This window comes from Idiotropiscis lumnitzeri, chromosome 10 (assembly GCF_059441095.1).
Source record: "Idiotropiscis lumnitzeri isolate Australia: NSW breed Sydney's pygmy pipehorse chromosome 10, RoL_Ilum_1.0, whole genome shotgun sequence".
Taxonomy (NCBI): domain Eukaryota; kingdom Metazoa; phylum Chordata; class Actinopteri; order Syngnathiformes; family Syngnathidae; genus Idiotropiscis; species Idiotropiscis lumnitzeri.
Window position 1 is genome coordinate 8,092,329 of NC_142400.1, and position 17,631 is coordinate 8,109,959.

The following is a 17,631-nucleotide window of genomic DNA, read 5'->3' on the forward strand; positions in this document are numbered from 1 at the left end:
TCGAGACTGGGCTCTCCCCCCTCCCATCAACATTTCCAATTCCTTTCTCCCGTCCTCTACATCACCAGCAATACAGTACATGACAGTGCGGACGCTCGTAGCAGCACGTCAGTAGGATGTGCGTGGGCCTATTTTGCTAGCACAGACAAGAGGGCTCCCTGGCACCGGCGTTGTTTCGCGCAGTCATGGCAGACACGGAATTAAAAAGCTTCACTACCATCATGGACGCTTTACTTCGTATCAGCGTGAGTAAAAAATATCAAAACTCCCCAAGCAACGTACACATTAATCGCTATATTTTGGCATTTCGCCTTAAAATAGCTTGAAATGCACATGCACAAATCCTTGTTTTTGGCCACGAACTGAAGGTTTCTAATGGATAGAAAAAAACTGCTAGTAACGTGATGTCCAAACGTGAGACAAAATATGTTTAAATATAGCAGATTGCAAGAGACTGGAACCAGAATTGATGCACGTTGTCATAGAAACGGGATGCTGCTTCTAGCCGTTCATGATAGAAAATAGAGGATTTCAAATGGTAGACTAATGTGATTTTCTTATTCCAGTCCAACATGAAGAGCATGGAGCGGGAACTGCGTTGCCCCGTGTGCCACGATATGGTGAAGCAGCCCATTCTGCTGCCTTGCCAGCACAGCGTGTGCTTACTGTGTGCAGCCGATGTGTTGGTACAGAGGGGCTTTCCTCCGCCTGACCTCCCTCCGGAACCACGGTCGCCGGCTTCCACGCCCAACTCTCGCTCCCCGCGCCAGCCCCGCAGACCCACGCCTCGGACCCCGGACCACCTGGAGCGCATCTTAAGAACCAGTAAGGAAGGACAAACGTGTGGTTTAAATTTGTATAAGTGTTACAGGGCCCATAGTGTGTGATGGTGATGTCAGCATTTATGCGAGTCATCAACAAATATGGCTGAGATCAACTTTTGTGAAATACAGTGGATATAGAAAGTCTACACTGCTGTCTAAATGACAGCTTTTGAGCGCGTCAGTGGAGAATCCTTCCAATCTCACCCACCAAATTGGCAAACAAATACAAATCAAGTGGTTGAGTTCTCGAGTGATATCTTCAGAAAAACCTCTTTTGGAAGAAAAGCTTAAGAAAAAGCATAACACTCCCTGAACTGAGTGTGATGAGTTACACTGATGTCTCGCTGTACAAAATCCCTTCTTTTGAAATAAATGGCATGAAAAAACAAAACAAAAAACAAAAAGCACATTTCTAGCAATGCAAAAGTGTGCCCTTTCCATGGACCACATTTTCCATATATTGCATCTGATTTCCTGCATCCCCTCCACACCTTTTCTCCTCTCCCAAGCATGCAGCACGTACCCCGGGCGGCGGCGTAAGGACATGGCCCCTCCCCCCATGCTGTTCCCGTGTCCTTCCTGTCAGGTGGATGTAGAGTTGGGTGAGAAAGGCCTAACCGACTGTCCCCGTAACCTCACCCTGGAGCGCATTGTGGAAAGGTACCTGAAATAAAACACTGAGGAAACGACACAGGTTGTCGTTTTAACTTAGATTCAAGGAAAAATTTGCAAGGTCCTACGATTAACATGGCTGCTGCTGTCATACATTTGTGATATTTAAATCTAAAAATATTCAATAGTTCATTTATTTTAGGAGTACATTGTACCTATTTATTAAACGAGGTAAATTCCTACCTAAAGTCTGTATTTAAAAACATTTCGCTATTTTCTTGTGTAATATTCAAATTTATTGAGACGCTCATCTTGTTCTGTTAAATTTCCGTTCATGCGCTATGCACACACAACATGACAGTGAAGCGTTTTTGCCGTTGTTCTACGTCAGGTACAGGCACACGCTGAATCTGGGCAGCATCGCCATCATGTGCGCTTTTTGCAAGCCTCCGCAGTCACTGGAGGCCACCAAGGGCTGCGCCGACTGCAAAGCCAACTTCTGCAATGAATGTTTCAAACTCTACCACCCCTGGGGGACGCCCCGAGCCCAACACGAGCACATTCTCCCCACAAACAACTTTCGCCCCAAGGTTTTGTCTCCTTTCTTATTTCCTGCACATGAAAGTTTCCGTGGAATCGAATGTTTTTGGTCCCTCAAGGTGCTGACGTGCACGGAGCACGAGCAGGAGCGTCTGCAGTGGTACTGCTGCACTTGCCGCAGGTTGCTGTGCCCGCTGTGCAAGCTCCGCCGCATCCACCACGGCCACAAAGTGTTGCCGGTCACACAAGCCTACCAAGCCCTCAAGGTGCTACACATCTTCTCACGCTACCTCCCTGACGATTTATTGACATTTTTTTTTTTCTTACGATATCAACTTTGTTTGCTTGCTGCTCACAGGATCAGCTGACCAAGGACGTTAACTACATCCTGGCCAACCAGGAGACCATACAGAGTCAGATCACGCAGCTGGAGGGGACCATCAAACACATGGAGGTCAGGATTGACTTTGATTTTTAAAAAGAATTTCTTTCCTTGAAATAAATATGTTGGGTGCGTAGCTCATAAAAATGCTCTTAAATTTGTTTTAGAACAAAAATGTTCCGATGCGTATGACATTTGAGCAAAGTAGTTAGCATATGCTAACCTCAGACATCCAGCTAAAGGTCTTTGCATCCACTCTCGGAATTACCATCCTTATGTTTGTGTGCGCAGGCCAACAGCGCTGTCGCTCTCCGCCATCTGAGCCGATGTATGCAGGATCTGGCCGCCTTCATAGCCGAGCGTCAGGGGGTCTTGTCTGTAGCCCTGGAGGGCTCGCGCAGCCGCAAGGAGGAGGCGTTGTCCTTTCAGGCATCGGCCAGGCAAGACATGCTGGAGCATGCCGGCATGATGGCCTACACTCACGAGCTCCTCAAGGAGACCGACCAGCCGTGTTTCGTCCAGGCGGCCCGAGTCACTCACAACAGGTTGCTCGTTCTTCAAATTTGCTCTTCATTGTTTTGTTTTTTAAAATATTCTAAATGGGATTGTTTTAATTTCCCCGGGCAGGCTGGTGAAGTCCATCACCAACCTGCAGTGCTTCTCCCTTTCTGCTGATCCATCATTCAGACACTTTCACCTGGACGCAACAAAAGAAATCAAACTCCTCAACGGCTTGGAGTTCATACGTGGTAGGACCCCTACTGGACACTTTATTAATTACAACAAAGCATATCTAATAATATCAACTTGCTCTGACTTGCGTGTTCTAGTGAATAATGACATGTACCAAAACACTTTACAACTATAAAAAAAATATATATATAGTGATGACGTTTCACAAAAGAACCTGACCCTTAATTGAGAAGAATGAATAAATAGCCTGAAATAGCGATTAAATTGCATTAAAATTGAAATGTGAGTGATTGCTGAGTTTAAATGAAGCATCCCAAACTGTTGGGTGCCCCGCAGCCCCACTGGCCCCGGTGATCGACACTCAAAAGACGCTGGCCTACGACCAGCTTTTCCTGTGCTGGCGGCTCCCTCAGGACTCGGCCCCGGCCTGGCACTTCTCCGTTGAATACCGAAGGCGGACAGGGGCGTCCGGAGACACGTGGGGCGGCACCCGATCCCCCAACGCTTCGACGACGTGGCGGAGACTGGATGAAGTGCAAGGGACCAGCGCCATCGTGGACCAGCTGCAGATAGACAGCATTTACGTGATGAGGGTGCGAGGCTGCAACAAGGCCGGCTTTGGAGACTACAGCGAGGAGGTGTACCTTCACACGCCACCAGCTCCTGGTAAATTCTCTTTGATGTCTTCTCACTTCCATTTGCTGCTAACATTAAGTTTGTATTTCTATAAGTAATACAATAATATATTTGTGATATTAGTAGCATTACTCGTGTTTGGATCTATGCAATTATGTCACAGGAACTAAATTACTTAAATAACTTAAATGTAATTATATTTTGCACTTTTGTTAAAGAGAATAGAATGCTTATTCAATAGCAATACTCACAGGTATATATTCTTTATTGTCTTGCAAAAAATTATTAACATTCCAAGTACTGACTTTCTGAGGAGGTAAGACTCTATAGCTGGGTTTCTGTGGGGACTTTTTTGTCATTCTAATTAAAATCATTGCGACTGAAGATCTCTGGTCAACTGTTTAAATATGACAAGATCTATTCCGATCTATCGTTTACACAGGCAACTATGTCATAGTATAGTTATTAAGATTGAGTTAATTTGTCTGTTTGATAAAGCAGTTTTAATTGTTTTAAAATGTTCATTAAAGCAACAGCTTATTTAAAATAAGTTACAAGTACAACTTGTAGTTTAGGTCAAACTCTCCTGTCGCAGAAGAGCTCCGGTAGAAGACCGTCATTATCAAGAGTTTAAACGACGACGTCACTATGCATTTACGTCAAGACAGGGCATGCTCAAACCGCAGGTAGCTCAATGCAACTGTCTACATGATGTTTGTTTGGATTTTCAAAAGGAAAATAGAACGCCTGTTAATCAGAATGCCCACAATCCCATTCTGATTCGGCCCTCTAATTCCCATTGATGTGTTCTTAATGAGTCTCCATCTTATCTCGGTCTGACTGTATTATACTGCCCCCAGGTGGCCAAATGCACACAAAGCAGCACAATGTCCTTGAGATTCAAGGGGGGAAAAAGTGGCAAAAACGGTTTAGTTTCTTTACATTCTATTTAATTAGGTCAGTATGTTCATACATTATTACAGCGCGATTTAAATTAAAAACATTACAAACATTTTCATTGGACTTTTTGGGAGGCTGAAATGAATTACAGTCGACAATTTTTTTCCTTGCTGCCAATTCAATTTAGTCCTTTCCATTTCTTCTGTTATTATTCATCATATTATATATAAATAATATCTATAATAAATAAAAATAAATAATATAATAAATAAATATTGTACCTCCAAATTCCCTGCTCCTTCCTTCATGTACTTTCTTTTTGTGCTTTCCTGTTGTTTTCTCCATTGTGTGTTCAGCTTGAGAATTCCTCTCCCCTTCCTGTTTTGCCCTCTGTCCACTCTTCTTCTCTTTCCCGCCAGTGTTGTCTTTCTCCCTGGACTCTCGCTGGGGCTTGCATTCTGACAGGCTAGCGCTGGGCAAGGGTCAGACGTACGCCCGCAGCGTGCCGGGCCTCTCCCTGCTGAAGGTCGCAGACCGCACGCTGACCTCTTGTCACCTGACCGCTGACCTCCTGGTGGCCGACCGGGCTGTGTCTCAAGGAAGGCACTACTGGGCGTGCTCGGTAGAGCCCGGCTCCTACCTGATCAAGGTAGAGAATGAGGACAATTTGAGTTGCCTGCTCACCCATCAAGTGGGAAATGAAATTATCAAGTAAATCTTACGTGAGCTTCTTATTGATGAAAATGCATCTGCAAGAGAGCGATTGTGAATTTTAACAGATTGTGACATAATAGTGGATCTTATTTACAAAATATCTCCCAACACCCTTGGCACAGATTACCATTGATCCTCAGTGTATTTTGGAATTAGTGTATCAAAAAGATGAATGAGTTTAAAAATAATTAAATGAAACGTCATACTTTCTTTTGTCCGTCAATCAGGTTGGAGTTGGACAGGAGACGAAGCTTCAAGAGTGGTTCCATCAGCCGCAAGACATGGCCAGTCCACGGTGAGAACCTTAAACATGCCACTCAAGATTGACAGGTGAAAAGGGCTCCTCGTGTGAAAAATCAAAATCTTGCACACACATCAATTAAATAGATTAAAATAGCCACATTATTTTACTGTCAATGATTTAGATCAGCTTCCCAAACTTTATTGAGCCAAGGACCATTTTTTCTTCAAAAAATGCACCACCCCCACCAAACAGAAACGTCAGACTAGAACACCGTACACTAGCGCCCCCTACCGGCTACAGAAAATAACTGGCTGCACATGTCCTCTTCTACCAAATATTTAGGTACGACCCAGACAGCGGCCATGACAGCGAGGCAGAGGACGGCCAAGACTCGCCCGCCTTCCGCTTCCTCACCATGGGCATGGGCAAAATCCTCCTCCCCCGAGGCCATACGCACACTCACTCAAAGCCCGGCCACCCTTACACCACGCCGCTGCCTCCCAGACTGGGTGTGTGCTTGGACTGCGACGAGGGCAACGTGGCCTTCTACGACGCCCACTCCTTGCGCGTGTTGTGGGAAGGCCACGTGGACTGCTCGGCTCCGGTTTGTCCCGCCTTCTGCTTCATCGGCGGCGGCGCCCTGCAGCTGCAGGACCTGGTGGCCAGTCGCCACATCGAGGAGGCGCCGCCGCCGCCGCCGAGGGTGACCATCAAAACACGTGCAAATAGTCTTAGGAAATAACGAAGCTATGTATCTGTTACAATAACATTCGGTACCACCAGGATGAATTTGAAGTTAAACATGTATGTTGGGTCAAGCTTTAATTTTCTATTTCATTTATTCTTCAATATGAGACTGACCACCCCATGGGTCAATTTTGGGTGTTTTGGCCTCAGACTGGTCGGTGTTGTGTGGGTTGCATAAGATGGATGTAATGTTTTATCCCAAATCCAGCGTGATGTTGTATGGTGAGAAAATCCTAACTTCATCGTTGTCCAACTCCTCTTTCAGCCTGAAAGGAATTATTTTCGCACAATGACTCGCTGGTTTCAATGCTTTTTGAATTCATCTTCACGTTATGGCTGAAGCCAATTTAGACTATGCACAACTCCAACGTTGAATAGACATTGCATGTGGACATGACTAGAATTTACTATATGCAGATTCATACGTTTAATATTATGATTGTTTCTATATAAAAGCTCCAGAGATGTACCGGGACTATTTCGAAGCGTTGGACGCCTTTATTTGTAATGTAGCCATCGGCAGAAGTGATGGAAAGTGATGCTGGATTTTAATTTAATATGACCATTTTTGTTGACAGTGTATTTATTGCATCTTGAAGTCTTTCAGTGCTCATATTTTCCTCATTATTTTATTTTCATCGTTTGTCAATGGAATGTTTAGTATAAAAGATTCAATGTGTGTGTGGCTGCGCCGTCTATCAAGGCACGTTTATTGTATCATAACTTTGCTCCAAGAAAAAGACCGTCTCAAACAATAATTATATAACATATTTATTACTACCTGTGTCAATGAAATATGTGCATTCTTCTGTTTTTGTATCGGTTGTGCAGGTGATGAAGTGATTGTTTATGTCTGACAGCACAGATTGTCTATATCGTAATATTTCCTACAGATTTGGACTTGATTGTATCTGATTTTGTTTTTCGAGTGAATGCGTGCGCTAGAAAAACTGAGTGGAATTACTTAAGACTGTAGCAGATGTTTGTGATATGCTTTGCTGTTGTTTTATTTTTTTTTTAAATCATGTGATGAGTGATGCGTAACTGGTCATCTGACATGTAAACGCTGTACAATGTGGATGAGGAAATGCACATCTAAACATGTTTTTGGTTTCATGAAGTGTGTGTTTTATTTTCTTGTAGAGTCTATAATCTTAGTGTTGTGGTTTTGAAGTAGGGTTTCAAACAAGGGTTTGTGTTTTGAAGTAGGGTTTCAAATTAGGGTTAGGTTTTCAAAGTTGTTTCAAAGAAGGGTTAGGGTTTCTAAGTAGGTCTTCAAAATAGGGTTAGGGTTTCAAACTAAAGTTAGTTTTTAGAAGTAGGGTTTCAAACTAGGGTTAGGGTTTTGAAGCAGGGTTTCAAATTGGGTTAGGGTTTGGAGGTAGTGTTTCAAAGTAGGGTTAGGGTTTCAAACTACTGTTAGAGTTTAGAAGTAGGGCTTCAAATTAGAGTGAAGGTTCAGAAATACGGTTTCAAACTAGGGTTAGGGTTTAGAAGTAGGGTTTGAAATAGTGTTAGGGTTTCAAACTAGGGTTAGGAATTAGAAGTAGGGCTTGAAATTAAGGTTAGGGTTTAGAATTAGGGTGTCAAACTAGGATTAGGGTTTAAGAGTAGGGTCTTCAACTCGGGTTATGGTTTTCAAGTAGGGTTTCAAATTAGGGTTGGGGTATCGAAGTACAGTTTTAAATTATGGGTAGGGTTTAGAAGTAGGGTGGGGGTGCGAAAGGGGGGGGGGCGCTCCCCACTTTCGAAAGGGGGGGCGGGGGGTGCACATGTGGCTTAATCAATTGTTTAGTTACCAGGTTGAAGTTTTTTTTTTTCGATTACTGCAATGAATCACCACGCACACACACACGCACGCACGCACACCCCCACGTCCAACGCAAACGCACAAGAGCACATACAGTGAGAAATATGATTCTTCAGCTGTGTACAGTTGCCTCTGAAAGACCTTTGCTCCACACACGGATAAACAGGCAGAAGCCACCCTCAGTGTGGGCGTGTGTGTCCTCAGGGCGGTGCATAGCACGCCAGATTGTTTTACCACCTTCCCCCTCGTCTCGCTGCTATTTTGCCGGCCTTACGACGACGAGGTGACATGTGGACAGGCGCTCATTAAGCCGTCAGGACAGGACAGCCCGCCTCGCCTCTCGCCCGCATGCATGCACACTTCTTCGTTTCGTACAAATCATCTGGCATGCACGTCTCACTTTACACTGACGTCTCAATAAACTCACTTCATTTGGCTACAAGTTGGAATTACTTACTCGTATTCAACTTCAGGGTAGTAAGCTTTTTTTTTTTTTTTTTTTTTCTTTTTGCTGCGAACGCAACAGGTACTGGCGGCCTCTACGGAGGGTTAATGTTTTTCATGTCAAACTATGACAACTTTTCTCCAGCCTGCCTCGGCACGCTCGAAGCCTGTGGCATATTTTGAGTGAGTGAGTGAGGGCGTGGGTGTGTGTGTGTGGCGGCCTTTGGGGGGGGGGGGACTGGGGTAATAGACCAAAACATTCTGAAGGTGTTTTTAAGTCTTTTCAGAAACATTTATGTGTTTATTTATTTGCACTGTATTTGTGAGCATGTGTGCGTGCGCTCGAAACTAAATGTGTGAATGAACGTATGAATGTGCTGCATATTCCTGTGTGCACCAAATGTGTTGGTGTGTGGGGGTGCGTGTGCGTGTGTGTGCAATTGTGTGTGTGTGTGTGTGTACTGTTTACGGCCAAGTCTTAGTCGGTGTTTGTGCGCTTATATATTGCACAGTGTGTGTGTGCAAGTTTTTGTGTGCATGCACTCTCTATGTGTCTGAAAATGTTAGTGTGTGTGTGTGTGTGTGTGTGTGCAATGTAAAAGGGTGTGTTCTGCATAGGGCGTGTGTGCACTATACATGCACTCTGTTTGTACATATGTACACAAAGTGCGTGTGAGCGCGTGTGAGCGCGTGTGTGCGCAAAATTAATGCGTGCGGCCAGAGAAGACATGCATTTGTGCACTGTATATGTGTGCTCAATGTGCGTGTGTGTGTGTGCGTGGCACAGAGCATTTGTAAATATGCTGCCCAGTTGTGCATGGCATGCAGAAGGCACGTCCTGATCGTAAAAGCAAAATGTGGCAACTGTTCAACGCCAGAATAAAACTATAAGCTCCTAAAGAATACGCCTAAATTAAGTGCATGTGTGTGCGCACCAGCAAACGCATATCAGGAGTGGGGGATAAATTATGAAAAAAAAACTGAGTGTCTGGCCTTTATCCCGGTTGTTTACTATGCTTGCAATTGAGTAAAGACGACGGCAGGCTTGTTTGTTGCATGTGAGTGTGTCGGAGTGGAGTAAGGGTGAAGGTGGTGTCGGGTGTGGGGGTGTTTTGGTTTGCTCCAATCAGCTGAACAATGAATTCGACTTGCAAACAGGATCCCTCTGTTTCCTGACTCCGTGTAGACTACACACACACACACACACGCGCACACACACTAGCTGACTCTTGCATTTTGGGGCCCCCTATGCAAGAAGCACCTTGTACATTTTTGCAAGTGATGACACACACATGGTTGGCGGACACGACTCAGCACACGGTGCACCCACGCAGGGAGGCATAGCTCGTCCCAGTAAAAGCACACCTGTCCCAGCTGCTCTTGTCCACATTCCGAATGTGCCTTCCCGTCACTTTCCACCAGATGCACCCTTCCGTGATCACACCTTATAAAATTGGAGCTCCCCGTGTGCACATGGATCCATACTGTCGACGTTTATGACAATGTTTAATGAGTTGTATGATTTGTGGAGTGGAAACTCGAAGGTTCGACCCAATTTGTTCTGTTTATGAAGCTCATTTTGGCCCTTGTAGGAAATAATGTGTTCCAGGGTAGAAGCTCGCCATCATAAAACTTGAATAAACAGTTCAGACACTGATTTACGAAGTATTTTCACATTCTCTGAACTACCATACAAGTGCAAGAATAAGATGATGATTCTAAAAATAACTACATTTGCTGTTAAAACACAAAAAATGTTTTTCTATTTTTTTTTTTTTGCCATAAATATATTTTATAGGCTGTAACTAGCAACGATTTTGTTGCTTAATTAATGAATCGAAAAAAATAGGGCAGAAGACATTAATTCTGATTCAGTTATGAATTTGCGCAGTAATATATCGGAAAAATAGTCCAAAATGTTGATCATTATTTCCTAAAATATTTTTTTTTCCTTTGAATCAACACAAACATCATCAGTCTTCTAACACGGAGGATAGATTTTGATTTAAAAATGGAGCTAGTGAATTTATATATTTTTATGACCATACCTTTTATAGGTATAGTCATATTTCATGACCTTTAATATTTGTTCAATAACACATGAGCAGGTTACATTCTCCAAATAGCGGACGTAATTATCATTTTCAAACTGTTGCCGCAGATGAGTGATAAGTGGAAAATCGTGCGCACGTAAACCACATAATATTAGCACCAATCTAAATGATTCAAGCTCTCGCTCAAAGGTCCTTGTTTGCAGATATTCACTATTAAAAGCCAGACAAAAACGTTACACAGAGACCATTTAAATGTCGGCCTTTGATTCATGGCCGGCCTGCCTTCCGTTCAATAGGCCGCCGATTCTTTCGGCCGCATTTTGTTTCCCACCTCCACTCACTTAGCAGCACAATGCCGTGTTGTGTCTATGTGTGTTGTGTCAGGACTGTTTGAGCTCAGGAAAAGGATTCATGTAACACACACACACACACACACACACACTCATGGGGTGAGAACTTGTGGCGTGGCCTTTCCCACCACTGGCCTCTCGGTATCAACACACTCACATACAAACAAGCTCATTGGCACTGCAACGCCATGAAACAAGCTTTTGTCTTCTACACACACAGGCGAAATCCTTTACTATGGGGAAATGCGCTCCAGAGGGCACTAGAGCTCCCTCTCGAACACCAATGGCATCCCTAGAAAAAATATTATTTGATGTATTATTATGCTTATTATGACTAGCACAGTTGGTCACAAATGAAGTGTCCATGCCTGAATGTAGCAATGGCACGATGGTAGCGACAGTGCACGAACCACGGTTTGAAATAAGGAAGCTCTCTATGATAAGGATTATTTTGATCATAGATGCGTCACTAAAACTGCAACCATGACGTTATTAAAAGGTTATAAAGATGACAAAAATAGAGTAAGAAAACGCGTGTTATAGTCTGGAAAACACATTTTTGAAGCGGCTACAAATACAATCGCATAAAAAAACAAAAAAAAAACTGAACTATTTGAAGTACGATATTTGTCACGATTGTGCACGATATGCCGCTTTACGTGTCAAACTCTGGAAACAAATGAAGGTACTAAGCTGTCACAAGCTTCCAATAAATGTCTATTAACGAGCATTAGGCGGGAATAATCACAATAGGACAATAGTGCTTGAAATGATAATTATCAGGATGATCCAAAAATAAATCTGCGGCCAAATTTAAACGTCACGGTGGGCTCACGTGCTTGAAGCTGATGCAAAAACAACAACAACAACAAAAAAGAAACCAAAAGAACATTAGCGAAATGATGCTAGAATAGTCACGATATTCTCCTTGAAATGATCAACTCAAGATTGACTTCAAACCAAGATCTTAAAAATACGAGCGTCACATGAAAGAAAATGAAAGACAATTCGCAGTATTATTTTCATAAACAATATGCTCCTCGTTGTGTTTGCAGCTCACTTTGTTGCTTAGTTATACAAATGTATGTTCCTAATATTTTGGTCGCTGATTTGTATAGATTGCTTGGAAGAAAAACAAACAAAAAAAACCAAAACAAAACACTTTATCATCCTTTATTGACCTAAAACAGCCTCCATTCATACTTGGGTCCATTTGCATTTTTTTAAAACTCTTATTCAAAAAGTACGCAAAAATTGCCAATGTAAACAGTCAACATAAAAAAAAAAACAAAAACAAAAAACAACACATAATTTACCGCCACTGATATGCATTCATATGTTATCTAATAAACACAGGCACAAGAGGTAATAGAATAGAAAAGTATTTTCCCAACAGAAGACAGGAGAGAGGAAATGCTCAGACATGAGTACCCGACATTAAATTCAAAATAGCAGCCTGGAAACAACAACAGTCTTTGGATTGTAAAAAAAAATAAAATAAAAAAAATAAAAACGTCAATCCAATTCCATGGATTCGATGGTAACATTTCAAAATGTTGGTGGCTCAAAAAAAAAAAATTCACTTTCTTCATAGCAACAACTACCAAGGTCAGAAAAGAAAGGCATGCAAATGATGTGATAAGAAAATGTTCATTATTCAAAAAAAAAAAAGAATAAAATCGTAAATCTCATACACACACACAAAAAGTGTCTGAGAGGAAAGCTGGCACGTATTTTTAGGACCATTTGGCGCACTGTATTTGTAGGCACGATATCAATATGAATACATTTTCAAATATAAGGCACACCGTGTTATAAGGCACACCGTGTTATAAGGCGCATTATCTTTGTGAAGCATTGTACGTTCGTTAAAGAGTTTATTCTCATCGTTCCGCGTATTTATTTGATTGCTTTTAGCGCAATTAGACCCGGTTCAGACCGCGCACGAAATATCGGGCTGCTTTGCAAGGTTTGCTGGCTTTTAAGCGCCGTGCAACCACGCAGGGGTTGTTTCGAGTGGAGAAAAAAATTGTTCGCGAGTCGCTAGTCAATTTGGTGACCAGTGGTTGTACTTTGACTAATGCTAAATGATATCTTGTTTCGCTCGAAACAAGTCAATGCACTCGTCATTATCCAAACTTTTTTTGCTCACTTCCGGCAGCTATTGGAAGCTGGCTGTGTTGTTTACGTCACGCCGGCCGGTCCGGTCTCACATTGTAACATCGGAAATAGGTCATCAGAAACTCTCAGCTTGCATTCAGACTGACCGTAGCGTTAGGCTAATAGAACTACATTTCCCATGATTCTTAGACAGGGACGCAGGAAGATGGGAATGCAAACGTAATAGGAAGGAATTTGATTTAAAGATGACAAACTGAAAAGCCGAAAACAAATAAAAAAATATAAAAACCAAATCTATTTTTTTAAGGATGACATCCAGTAAGATTAAAACTTTTTCTCCCAACAATTCTTAAGGCGTTATGAATTTATTCTTGTAATATAATTAGTCCAACTTTTCTCTCAAAAATAATTCTGACATAATACCATAAGTTTTTCCCTATAAAAAAAAATTACTTTTCTCAGTTTTACTATTTTTCATTTTAGTGAATACGCACTCACCCCCGACACAAGGCACTTGAAAGGGATTCGTTGTACAAAACACCAACATTTTTCCCCCCAAAGTATTTTTAAATACATCCTTGGAAGAGAAATACTTCTCATGTAACTTCACGGAATGTCGACATTATTGCAAGCCGTCACGCAGCGGAACTTTCGCTTTGTGTAATGTACATTACTACATATGAACTAGTCATATCTGCATGGACTTATAGGGAGGGCTGACGTGGGCAAATCTCCAAAACAAGTAAAATCGGATGACGCTAGTGAGGATTCCGGGAAGGTTAGGGACCTAAAAACGCACACACATAATAATAATAATTTGAAATTTAATGCTAATAAATGTTGGTTAATAAATTGTGTGCGTGACAAGGTGCAAGTGTGTCGTACCAGGATGTAGTAGTCATCCAGCTTGAGGCCGTAAAAGAACCAGGAAGTGGACGTGAAGAAAGTGGCCACGGTCAGAGGGAAGGACAAGCGCTGCACGTTACCGCTCCGTACGATGGCCATCTGAGTTGAGAGGAGCGCACGAAAATACAATCAGCAACGCAAGGAGCAGCCGCAACAAAGTTGTGGACAAAAGAAGACGAGAAACAAGCTCAAGAGGCATGAACGGATTACGTGAAGCAGGGGAAGCAGATGTGTATTATAGATTTTTTTTTCAATTTTTTTTGTCTGTTTTTTTGGGGAAGGAGCAACCAACCAACGTTTTTCATAGAAAACTTTTGGAGGCTTATCTTTTTTTTCTTTCTTCTGTGTGGCCAGCTGTGGCCCAGTCCAAAACAGCCCGCGGACCAGTACTGGGCCGTGGCCCAATGGTTGGGGACCACTGATGACATTGCATTTTGTTGAGACAAGTTGGACCTTTTTTTTTTTTTTTTTTTAATGGGAAAATTGTCATGTTTGCATTTTGTATTATTATTATTATTATTATTATTATTATTATTAAGAGTTTGTTTTTTCTGGAAAAAGGCAATCTTGTAAACTGTGGTTTTAAAAAAACCTGACAAGAATAAAGTCAGATTTTTGTGAAAAATCTAAATAACATGAGTGTTTATTTAATCATATCATCAAGAAAAAAATGTACTCTAAAAAGAATATTATTTTTTTTTAAATTGCGTTTGAAAATTAAATAGAGTTATTAATGAAAGTTAAAAGTTAAAATGTTACTGACAGCTGTGTCTGTACCGTTAAATGTTTTATGGTGGAAACAATTCGAGCAAATTACAACACAAATATTAATTTATCATTTTAACAATCTGAATTTGGTTATTTCAAACAAGACTTTTACTGGGAAAAAGATGATTTTGGACAATGTTTAAAGGGTGAAGACCCACTGAAAGGACTCGTACGAATCAATCTAGTACCCAATCAAATTCTAACTAATTACGCGGTGCCAAGTGCCAACACATCATTAGGCCGACTGTAAGAAGTCAACGTGGCGTCTCGGACGGGATGGGGGGGGGTCAAACGTTTTGGCAATAACAGGAAGATGCAGATGAGGAGGAGAAGAATGGCAGGAAAGCGATCGGCTCGTTTGTGACTGAGATGCAGATGGAGCGAAGGTGACAAACAGGATCGTAGACAAACAAAACAGGAAAGAAGACATTTGATGATCCCCGTGACACCTGACTGTTCTCCGCTAAATAAATATACACACGCACGAACGCGGGCACACACACCCAACATGATCTCATTGCACTGTCATGGACAACTGCACCGCAAACTAATTAAGTCAAATTATCAAAAGAAAAATCAGAGTAGTTCAATTATTAAGTTTGGCTCCTTTTTTTATTAGCATTATTGTCTTAATGACGCCAAACAAGACTAAAAAGAAAAAGTGTGATGATAAAGTCATCATCGAACGACAAAAGGGTCTCGCAGAGGAGTGAAATTTAACTTAAACATGAATTACTGCGCGATTGACTTCACCAAGCCGATTCAATTTGGCGCTTGAATGACACAATTCTGGATTTGAGACCAACAATTTGGGACGCCACTCAACTTTTTTATCACGAGAGTCAGCCAAAATAATATCATCAGTTAACGAGAAAACTTTAGCATGAATAACGGCTGGTCAACGAATGTTGACTACATTTTTTTTTTAAATCAGAGATGCAACTAAACTTTTCTAGATTTTTTTTCCTCTAGCAAAACAGGTTGTCATCATAGTAAAATAATAATATAGTATGAAATATAGTTTTATATATTTATATTATTTATATTTTATATTATAGTATAGCAGGTGGAAATTGCAAGATATGATGATGAAACTCATATTGCGCAAGCTTTTACACTGTAAGAAAGCTTTAAAACAATATCTAAAAAAATTTGTCATTCATAATTGCAATTGACTAGGTTAATTTAATACCAAATTTATGCATACATGACAAGCTAAATACAACTTACGTTTGGCCGTTACAATTACTGGAGGTGCCCACTTTTGCTTTATTGTTTTTTTTTTTTGCCTGTCAGATGGTTCAAATCCTTTTAAAACTGCTTTTTTCTTACGATAACGTGTCTTTGGAGGCGCGTTTGGAGAGCATCCCAAGCAAACACACGCTATCGGGTATCAGTTGTTGTTTTTTTCAGCAACACGATCCATATGTCACACTCGGACACTCCTTCACTCAAGTATAAGTTTCTTACCAGGTCTGCGAGCGGGGACAGGTACACGCCCACAGTGGCCACGCTGCATACCAAGCCGAGCTGGTTTAGCTGCATGTCACCCGGAGGAAGAAACAACATGAAGTACAACCCGGCGCTGGTCGCCAGTGTTCCGATGGCAACTATTTGGAATAGGACGTCTCTCTGACAAAATAAAACAACACCAAGCATCAAGCCTCATGTGGAAGCACGCAAACATGATGACAGCGGCTATGCTGACCTTTTGTCTTGTGTATATTAAGAATACGATGATGTAGAGGGTCTGCAATATAGCGCCAATAAGATTGACCACAATAAGTGTATGATCTGCCTTCAGCATACCATAATATAACCATCCAAGGTTACTGTGGAAACAAAAACAATGGAAAGGATGAACAGGGTAGGGTGACAGAACAAAAAAGTACACTGAAAGTCAGCTCAGTCAGTCTGTGAGTCTGTTATTTTGTGCTTTTTGGCGGCAAGTTGCATGTTTGACTGTCACCTAGACTGCAATTATCTTTTTGACAAGAAAAAAAACCAGATTGTTTTCCGCCCTATCTCTTTCTCTCTGTTTCTCATTTTTGAATGTGGTGTAGCAAACTCGCTTCCAATAAATCCCCTCACTCCAACTGCAAGAATTTTTAGGAGGTGCTTCTGTTTTGGTAAGCAAATGCCTTTAACAATACCTACTTGACGCATGTGGTGAGGAAAGGCAGAAACTGGATGTTGTCAGTGCTCTTGGTTGTTTGCATTTTTTTCAGGTCGACCCTGCATAGACAAACACAAAGATTAAGACAGTCAATTGGGAAGGGAACATCGTTAATCTCAGAAACATTCAAGAGTGCAACTGACAACTACAGTGCAACAAGTTTACAGCGCATTAAACCAGTAAAAAAAATCATTTCATCTCACAGATGCAATTTTAAAATCATTTTCACAAAATAATTTTATTTCATTAAGCGGGCTGAAAGTTTGCCACGCCGCAAGAATAGAATTCTACTTACAGTCCAGTCGAGAACATCCCGAGTGTGAACACGATGCACGCCCATGATAAAAGATGCAGCAAATCCATAAAAAGGATTTTAAAAAATATAACTATATTATATATTCACTCTAATGTCTGCTTTTGACTTTTAAAAAGTCTTAAAAAGCAGAATTATAACACCCAGCAGCAGGTTTCTTTTTCGGATTGATTTCCGTGTTTGCAAGCAGTTGCTCGGTGATTCTGGCTGCGATTGGCTGTTCAATGAATCACGTGGTACTGATTCGATCCAATGGGGTACTAGAACTGATATTCTGACGTCACTTCGTGGACATCCCCGAGGCTGAGTTTTGATTTGGTAAATTGTTTGGTAAAAGAACGATGATTTATCCATGCGTTTTCTGCAATTTATCAAATTTAGAAATACATAATGGATG

General features: G+C 41.6%; 2 protein-coding genes and 1 long non-coding RNA gene across 3 annotated transcripts; 1 reads left to right on the forward strand and 2 right to left on the reverse strand.

The window, feature by feature from the left end:
- The first annotated feature begins 26 nt into the window (after positions 1–26).
- trim46a (tripartite motif containing 46a) lies at positions 27–7,412 on the forward strand. The gene is made up of 12 exons (XM_088307178.1): positions 27–245; positions 567–825; positions 1,334–1,484; positions 1,828–2,026; positions 2,096–2,242; positions 2,335–2,430; positions 2,650–2,903; positions 2,986–3,107; positions 3,388–3,717; positions 5,007–5,236; positions 5,529–5,596; positions 5,888–7,412. Exons 1-12 carry the CDS (start codon positions 186–188, stop codon positions 6,285–6,287), a joined length of 2,316 nt encoding a protein of 771 aa, XP_088163304.1. The 5' UTR covers positions 27–185; the 3' UTR covers positions 6,288–7,412.
- On the reverse strand, positions 3,094–5,663 carry LOC148328944 (uncharacterized). Its single transcript, XR_015845627.1, has 5 exons — positions 5,508–5,663; positions 5,310–5,336; positions 4,869–5,227; positions 3,696–3,775; positions 3,094–3,614 (listed from the first exon to the last, which is right to left on the reverse strand). It is a non-coding gene; the product is annotated as an uncharacterized LOC148328944 (long non-coding RNA).
- Positions 7,413–12,109: 4,697 nt separating the features above from the next.
- slc50a1 (solute carrier family 50 member 1) lies at positions 12,110–17,434 on the reverse strand. Its single transcript, XM_088306989.1, has 6 exons — positions 17,217–17,434; positions 16,903–16,980; positions 16,454–16,577; positions 16,216–16,377; positions 13,957–14,076; positions 12,110–13,858 (listed from the first exon to the last, which is right to left on the reverse strand). Exons 1-6 carry the CDS (start codon positions 17,282–17,284, stop codon positions 13,760–13,762), a joined length of 651 nt encoding a protein of 216 aa, XP_088163115.1. The 5' UTR covers positions 17,285–17,434; the 3' UTR covers positions 12,110–13,759.
- Positions 17,435–17,631: the final 197 nt, after the last annotated feature.